Source organism: Melospiza melodia, chromosome 10 (genome assembly GCF_035770615.1).
Source record: "Melospiza melodia melodia isolate bMelMel2 chromosome 10, bMelMel2.pri, whole genome shotgun sequence".
Lineage (NCBI taxonomy): Eukaryota > Metazoa > Chordata > Aves > Passeriformes > Passerellidae > Melospiza > Melospiza melodia.
Genome location: NC_086203.1, coordinates 22,648,966 through 22,657,737, shown reverse-complemented (window position 1 = coordinate 22,657,737; position 8,772 = coordinate 22,648,966). Strand labels below are relative to the sequence as shown.

General features: G+C 47.5%; 1 protein-coding gene across 5 annotated transcripts; it reads right to left on the bottom strand.

Moving 5' to 3' along the window:
- Positions 1-671: 671 nt before the first annotated feature.
- KCTD6 (potassium channel tetramerization domain containing 6) lies at positions 672-8,609 on the bottom strand. Of its 5 annotated transcripts, none has more exons than XM_063164899.1 (3): positions 8,528-8,609; positions 3,279-3,387; positions 672-2,072 (listed from the first exon to the last, which is right to left on the bottom strand). In XM_063164899.1, exons 2-3 carry the CDS (start codon positions 3,303-3,305, stop codon positions 1,386-1,388), a joined length of 714 nt encoding a protein of 237 aa, XP_063020969.1. In that variant the 5' UTR covers positions 3,306-3,387; positions 8,528-8,609; the 3' UTR covers positions 672-1,385. The 5 variants fall into 5 exon arrangements, with proteins under 5 accessions (XP_063020969.1, XP_063020972.1, XP_063020973.1 ...); XM_063164902.1 differs by lacking the exon at positions 8,528-8,609 and adding an exon at positions 7,194-8,131; XM_063164903.1 differs by lacking the exon at positions 8,528-8,609 and adding an exon at positions 7,034-7,173.
- Positions 8,610-8,772: the final 163 nt, after the last annotated feature.

The following is an 8,772-nucleotide window of genomic DNA, read 5'->3' as shown; positions in this document are numbered from 1 at the left end:
AGAAATACCCCCAAGACAGCCTTCAGAACCAGATATGGGATGGAAAGCTCCCACTTACTTGGGACAAGAACTTCATGGGAGAACAGGATCCACTCCATGAAACAGATACCAACTCCCTTACTCCCAGCTGCAATCAAGTTAGATCATAATCAGAAATTCTATTAATTACTATGACAAAGGGACCAGGATAAGTAGAAATGTCTGTTTGAAAATGAGTTAAGCCACAGAATTTGAGTGCTGTGACTTGAACATCACTAGAAAAAGCATTCTTCAGTTAGAATTTATTTAAAAAGTCACTACATAAAGTGCTGACAAACCAGGCAACTCTGTTAGCAGCTGCAAGTATTATGCTCTGTGTTCCCTCCATCCCTATCCCTTTAACCAGTACAAATATTTGCCATCTGTCTATCAATCTAAAGCAGTTTTCAGAACACAAGCTTTGTCTTGTGTCTAATGAAGACATTTGAATCAACTCATTAACATAATCAACTAATTCCATAAAAAGGAACAAGTTACATCATTAATGGAAGAATCCAGGGCCCTACCAGAATACCCCAACTACTCCACAGCACAAAAAATCAGGATTTGGGTGGGAGGTTTTTTGTTTGGTTGGGTTTGGTTTTTTTTAAGTATGAGAATTCTAAAAGACAAAAAGAAAATACAAAACAGTATTCTGTATTTCACATTTTTATTAGCTTCTTCTGGCAGGCATTACACTTGGGAATAATATTGCACCAGGCATTAAAAATATGAATTCTACCACAGGGACATTTTGCATTTAGAATCCAATATAAATATTTGTAATCATATTTCCATGGCTACAGATAATATTTGGTTGCTTGATTTATATGCATAGAAAGAAACAGTTGTCATAACTGTAAGAAACTGTACTTATCAAGTACTTTTAAAGGGTGGGATTTGTTTTCCTAGAATATTACAATACTGTTTATTGATTTAGAAACTAAATTAGTCTACACAATAGCAGCTTCTCCCCAAACTGCATTTTAAAATCTTTTGTTTCTTGCTCCCAGTGTCATAGCATTAGATGGATTAGAAACCATTTAAACAAGAGGTAATTTTAGCACTTTGAGTCGAGTCAGAGAATTGTGTTAATGACACAAAATACCCTATTGTACTGATTCTTCGGACTCCCTCTTTCAAACAAAAAGGTGTCTTGACTGAACAGGCACATGCACGGTTTTTTTTCTGAACTGGACAAAAGAACAGAGCTGCTAGAGAATGAAACTCCTCCAGTCCTCACTGATAAACAATAAATAGTCGTATAAAAAAAGCCCATACTGTTGCTTTAGTCAAAATCCAGACTCTCTTGGGTTCACTGTCCAATGAAGTTGCTAATCACTGAAGTGGCTCCTGTGGAGTCAGAATCAGTCATCTGTTTTCCGTGCCAGTCTGCAGAAAGTCCAGTTGTGCTCCACTGTGTTCTCATTGGCACGCTCGCTCATGTGGTGCACGCGGGTGTTCCTGATGGTGAAGCCCTGCTTGGTGATGTACTCCATGAGATGCACGCGCAGCGACACTTCCTGGTGGTAATCGCACGGCCCGAAGGTGAAGGACACCTGGCAGTCCCTGGTGTCCATCATGTGCTTGTTCCACTTGGTGAAGTGGTTTGAAATGCCTTCCAGCAGCGCGTGGACCTTGGTGGTGATGGTGAGCTGCGTGATGATCACAGCCACCGGGTTGGAGTACTTGGAAAGCTTGCGGGTGCTGGACAGCTCCACCACCTCCTCAAAGGTATCCACAGGATACAGCGGCTTGGGGTCATTGAGACACTGGATCAAGGGCTCAATCTGATAGAAGTCTGCTTCCTTCCGGAGCAGGTCAAACTCCTTGAAGTCCAGTGGCAAAGTGAGCTCTGAGGTCCTTAAAAAGTTAAGAACATAACGGAAAAGTGGTCCATCTCTGTCAATAAAGTAATTGCCCTGAGAGTCCCTGGCAGTGGGGAAGTCTCCCCTGAACATGGCCCCGAGCATTGAGTCAGGATATCTCGTTAGAGTTGTGAGGGAGGTCGTGTACATGTGTCCACCCACATTTAGCGTGACTGGATCAGTCATCTAGAAAGAGAGAAATTGCAGAGTTTATCAAGCCCCAACAAGAAGATTCGATCACCTTGCTGACACACAGAGCAAACACTGCTGGAAAACTGGGGGAATCACACTTCTCCTGTTCAGTGCCTCTAAGGGCTGCTCAAACCTGAACAAATCCAAGGCACCTAGCAACAAGGCACAACTGGCAACTTGACAGGATGATACTTAGCATGCAGAATGCACATTTCCACAATGCTTTAGAAATCTTAACAACTGAGCTACTGTCGCAGGATCAAGTTTAGCATTCGGGCAGCAAGTTTTTTCCTATTCTACAGATGGGGAAATGAGAACAGAGAAATTTCCTGAAGAACAAGTTAGTCAGAATGAGGCCCAGCAATGTTCCTTACTTTCACAAGCTGTCTCTCATTCTAGAACAAAACCAAAACCAAAAAAAAAAGGAAAGAAAAAAATCAGCCAAACAAACGTTAAGCCTCTTTTTATCCCTCAAAAGAGGAAGACAATGCAGGTTTAAACATAGGACCAAGAGCTCACTATCAAAATAATCCACACTTTGGCTCAGAGGCTTCATTAAAACAGGCAAGGAGAAAAAGAACTTCCAGCTTTTAACTCCAAAAAGAAATACTTATTAACAAATTAGCGTGCTGCATAGACGTGGAGAGCAGAGCACAAACCAGTCTGCATCAGATTCCAGATAGCACATGAGGAAGCAAGAGAGAAAGGAACATAAATCCCATCTGGCCATCAACTCTAACAACCAGGACTGCAGCCAGCCAGAGAAAAGAGACATATGCATGGCAGCAGAATGAGAAGGGGAGGAAAATAAGATGTGCTTGTCTAGTTTGAGACAAGGTTTACAAGGAAAAATACTTTTCTCGATAAATAAAATGACAGACGTTCTTAAAATAATAAGCAAAAAGCATAAACTATTTTCAGCTTTTGTGTTAGGGAAACGATAACAGTGAGCTCAAGGCATCAGTTCAGTCCTGGCTGATTGTGCCCAGCAAATGTGAACCTGGGCACTCCCCACAAAGTGCACAGGAGCTGTTCAGCACTCCAGGGAAGGTGTGCAAGCTGTGGTACAGCTGTTCTAACAGGCATAGTTTCCCTTCTCTCATGACTGAAGCTCTGGATCTATGAAGGCAGATCTGGAAGGACTCTGGCTGCAAGAGCCTAGAAGCCCAGTTGTGGTGCACAGTGCACCCCTGCACTCACCATATATCCCCAGTCTCCATTATCCATCTGTTCACGTGCTTGAGCTGTGGGATTCCAAGTTTAACAGGAGGCTGCTGAAAGGATACACAATTCCTCTGCTCTTATCACCCTGCAGGAAAAAGCACACACAAACACAGAACAAAACATGGCAGACCATCAGTACCTACAAGAACACCAAGGGGAATGCTTTCCAATCAAAGGCAGGCTCTCTGCCAGGAAAGCATTCAGCTACAAAGTCACATTAGCAGGAGAATCTGCAAACCCTCTTTTCCCTCCTTCTCCCATCACATTACCCACAGGTGCCTCTGGAGCACACACAGCCACTCCACCAGTTGCCTGAACATCCCAGGTTTCTTGAATAACAAGCAATGTGCCTCTGAGGGAAATACATGTTCACAAGCAACCTTTCACCTGGAAAACTGTGAGTACTTTGAAAGACAGATGTCATTTTCCCAATTTAAAAAGTTTATTTAGCCACCTCTGAGGTCACACATGTGATCTGTTAATATTAGTCAACATTCCCATGCTCCAGTTTCAAACTGCTCAGAAAAATAAATCAAGCATGAAAGTCAATGAACACTAAGAATAAAAAAAAACCTCACTGCAGAATTAATAATTCAGTAGTGGAGAACTGCAACTGATAGCAAGAACATTAATCTACAGACAAAGAGTATGAAAGGACTTCCCAGACACCTACTCTCAAAAGCAATCTCTGTAGGGACAAGCCAGAGGACATCTAACATGCTGTCAACACACTCCAACAAAAGCAATTTGAGAAGAGATTCATGCTGTGACTTCCCAGAAGATGCTGAACTGTTGACTTGCATAACAAGGAGACTGTCCACAGGAGCACAAGGCAAATCCCCAGCCAGGCTGTGCAGCTCAAGAAGGGAGAAGTGAATGACCTCAGAGTGCAGTGTTGATGTGCCAAAGGTGGCCTGTCAACCTTGTCAAGCGATGGAAGGACAGGGAAGCCAGTCCTCAGCCAGCCTTTATCCCTGCCCAGAGCTGCCTCTCTGCTAGAACTGCTGAAAATTTAGGTCAGCCTGTTTTAAGTAGGGTAGAGCTTCTCAGCTTTGTTTATTTTTACATCTTAAAAAGACCACACAGTTCCCAAGACTTCTGGTCCCATCCTCTTTACTAACAAACTTCAACACGCAGCCACCCAGCTAAAGGCAGCACAAAGATTTAGCCAAGCCAGAGCCCCACACTGCAGAACTGCTCAATGTTCACAGTTAATTCCCAACCAAAAAAGATACCTTGCCCTTCTCATGCCTAGGAAATGAGGTGGGTTTCATTCACCACAGAACAAGGCAGCACATCCCACCTCTCTGTGCTCTGCTGCCCTGCCCAAGTCCACAGCCTGGGCAAAACAGTGTCCAGCAGGTCCTGGGGACCCAGCAGCACAAGCACAGCCCCAGCTGCATCTCAGGTGGATTAAGGAGTAAAAAAACAAAATCAGTATATGAAAATAGTGAGGTCAGAACAACAGAAGACTAAGGAATACTAAGATACAGAACAAGTCATACCAGGATCCTATTTTTACAAATTAGAGACAGAGTATGCCTCAAGAGAGGACATTAAAGCACATCCCCCAGCAGCAGATAAACCTGGAACACCAGCTCTTTTGCCAACCTCTGTAATTATTTTTTTAAACTGCTCACAAATCAAGAACTCAATTCTTTCAGGGTTTTGCTGTTTGGTTTTTTCATTTCATTTTGTTTCGGTTTTTTTGGGGGGGTTGGGGTTGGATTTTTGTTTGTTTCTTTGTTTGGGGGGGGTTGTTTGGTTTGGTTTTGGTTTTTGGGGTTTTTTTTTTTAATTGTCACTCCAGTACAGTTTGTAAACTTTGAGCACTAGACCAGACCTTTTAAATTCTAGCACTTGAAGGTGTTATTCTGCTCAAGTACAAGATGAGGAAAACATGCAGAGGCATTAAAACCATATGAGACTGGTACAGATTTCTGACACTCACTCAAAAGTGAAATGATGCAGCGAGCCAGAAACCTCTCCAGTAATCATGACAGAAGAGATCTGCAGTCTTAATAAAATTAACTCAAATTAGACATCCAGAATATTTCGAAGGCAGAGATGTCCATCAGTTATTTTAACTAGGGAATATGATGCTATTTTGGTCAGCATGTAAGTCCAGTACAGATGAATCAAGACTTCATCAGGGAAAGAAAGAGATGACACTGCAAGCCAGTGCAAAGGCATGATTTAATCTTTGATCACAGCACTGCTGTGCAATACCAGAGTGAAAAATTTACAAGAGCAATTATCCGGAACAAACCTAACCCTAAACATAGAAGGGGCATGGAGAAATCTCTGTGACCTTTGTGTAAGGACCCAGAGCCACAAGGCACACACAGAGCTCCCTGGCAAACCAGTGCTGGAGCGAGATGTGCCACACAAAAGGAGATACCAGGAGCCCATCCTAAAAAGCCTGAGAGTGATCCCAACACTTCACTACCTCCCTTGTCAGCCTGGGAGCTCTGAATTTACAGACAACTTCACAGGTGAGAGTAGCTTAGTTTGGGTACAGCCTGAGCTAAGGACTCACCAACCACACCACAGCAAGGCTGAGGATGGACACCCTTCATGACATGTGCCCTCTCAATGATGCTTTAAATCCTCCTGAACGGGACACAGTGATCACCAGGGGGTGGGCAGACACTCCATCCACCCCCAGCACAGGCAGCCTCAAGCCAGCTCTGTCCTTGTGTCACACACCAATGGACTGCACGCAGGGACAAGCTTGCCAACACAGCCACTCCTGTCCAGACAGCAAATTACAGATGACACACAGCCATATCCCAAGGCAGCCTGCATTTGATAACCACAAAAGAATATTTAAAGTGAAATTCAGTCAGACAAATTGCTGACACAGTTCAGCCAAACGGGATGTCCCTCTCTGCTGGGAGCAGAAGTGCAGGGATGGTGTCAGACCACAGTCCTGCTGTGGTGACACTGCTGCGCCTGCAGGGAGGGGACACACAGCAGGGACACGGTCACTGGGGCTGCTGCCACAGCCCAGCACAGCCACAGCTGGAATGGCACAGTGAGAAGCAAGAAAAGCACTCAGGTCATCACTTTACACTCGACACACCAAACTGGATACCTGCATTTATAAAATGCTCGCTCTTATTTCATTTGTTATGACTCAGAGGATTACAGGGCTGTTTATCAGCAGCACTGCTGCAACAGGTAGTGCCACTAACTCCAGCAGGGCTTCTCCCAGAACACAGCTGCAAACCAGTTTGCAAGCTGAAATTCAAAGAAAGCATTTAAGAGTCAGATGAACGTCTGCACCTGTGAAAACACACACACAGACAGACACACAGACACACACTCAGGCCAGGGATGCCAGCAGCCCTGCCAGGCATTCATCCACACTGCTGGCACTACAGGCTCCCACCACTCCTGCAGAGAGCCCTGCAATGGTGCAACATGCAGTTACTCAAAGGAGGAGCAGAAATACACCAAGCTGTTGTAGGTCAAGAGGCACAGACCACCTGATTTGCTCTGAATGTTCCTCACCTAGTTTTTCAAATAAGAATTAAGGGATTTACTTGTGGCAATAGTCTTTCATGGGCAGTTTGGTATCAATATTACAGCACAGGCTGTTTAACATCAAGAGTTACCTTTGATTCCTATGTCAATAGAGAGATGGAAGGAATTCTAGCAGTGGCAACTTAAAAATGAAAAAGAGCAAGGTAAGACTCTGACATACACTTGGCATTTCAGCTACTCACCCCCTTTGTGAGCTCCCAGTCTCTCACACTTAGATCTCACAAGATGAGAAGGAACTCCATCCACCAGCACAGTTATGCTGTACAGGGACAACCTCTCTCTTCCCCAGCCAGTCAGAAAATTGGAAAGGCAAGTTCTTACTGTAAATTACTGGTGACTCACCTGAACTGACAAACACTGAGCAGCACCAGTGCTGACTGTTCTCCACCAAACTACAGTGAGCTGATGGTCTGCAGAGCACCCCTGAGTCCCAGCTCTGTGCCACCCTAACCAGGGGAGTGAGGAGGAGGAACGTTCTCAAAACAACCAGTTACCAAATCTTCTGGCAATTCAGCAGATCAGCTTCACTAAAGAAAGCACCTACTGCCTTCTACACATGTTAAGTTTATCATGACTAATGCAGTTTATTAGAAGTTAACTTAGCTTTTGCTTTTCTTGGGTTGTTTTATACTAATACTCAGTCTTTACCTCAGGCAGGACGGAAAAACGCTCACACTAGCCACTCAACATTTTCACTCCTTTATGTTTAATTGCTTCACTATAAATTCCAAGCTCCTAAAGTTTCCATCCCTTCCCCAAGGAGCTCTATGACATCCTGTTTTAAGCCTGATTCCAAACCTGTATTTCAATTGCTTCTTGTTGGAAGAGCCCACATCCCAGTACAACTTTGGTCCTCCTATAAGAGACTCAAAGGAGGACTCTCACAGCCAGCCTGGTCCTGCTGAAGCAACCCAGGGCACTCAGCTTCCAGGACCTGTGATAATAATTGGGGTTTATCCGTGTACTTTGCTTCTGTGATATTAGCCAGTGCTTTTCCATTGAGGAAACTGAACATGTCTCTCAACAGTTCTGGGGGCAGGCAGGTGTCAGACACACGGAGCATCCCTGCACACAGCTGGGGCTTGGCACACACACGGGACAGAAATCCCCCCGGAAAGCGCAGAGTGGGGTCCAGGGCTGCAGCAGGAGCCGGGAAGTGCCCGTTTCCATCCCAGAAGAGCCAACGAGACGGTGGTAGAAGAACTCTCCCCCGGATCACCGTGATTCAGCAAAGATGCTGGGATTAACCCTTGTGCTCTCTCCCCGCTAGTGACCCGCGAGCCCACGGCCTGACCCCCGCCCAGAACCGAGCCCCAGCTCTGCTCCTCTCCCGCTGGGGAAGCGGGACCCGCTCCCCTCCCGGTACCGAGCAAAGCCCCGGTCCGGAGCCTCCCTGCCAGTGCTCAGCGCCGGCACCCACCGGGCATCCCCCGCGCCCGACCGGGAACGGGACCCGTAACACCCCAGGTCCCATCCCCACGCCAACTCGGGGCCTCTGCTCTCGGTGCCCGGCCGGACACGGCCCCGGGAGCCCGGCACGGCACCGGCACCTGCCCCGCTCCCGCTCCCGCCGTGACGCGCTGCCCTCCGCGGCCGCGGCCCCCGCCCCGCACCGCCCCCCGAGCCGGGGCAGCGCCGGGCCCGGCCCCGCGCCCCCCGCCCGCCCCGGCACTCACGGGCGCAGCTCTCGGCGCTGAGGCGGAGCCCGGCGGCAGCAGCGGCGGCGGGGACCGTGCCCGAGCCCGAAGCGGAGCCGCCGGCGCGGGCGGGGACGGCGCGGGGGAGTGTCCCGGCGGGCCCCGCCCCGGCGGTCGGTGACGGGGCGGGGCGGACGGGCGCGGCCGGGACGCGCGTTCCCGCCGCCCAGGGGCCGCCCGGCGGTTCCGGCCCGTCCCCGCGGGCGCGTCCCCGCGGGGCTGCG

Bases quoted from the DNA above. Each gene is read 5' to 3' on its own strand.
- KCTD6 (XM_063164899.1), bottom strand. From the start codon at position 3,305: ATGGATAATGGAGACTGGGGATATATG. The intron at 2,073-3,278 runs GTGAGTGCAGGG...CTCTCTTTCTAG, and splicing joins ATGGAGACTGGGGATATATG to ATGACTGATCCAGTCACGCT.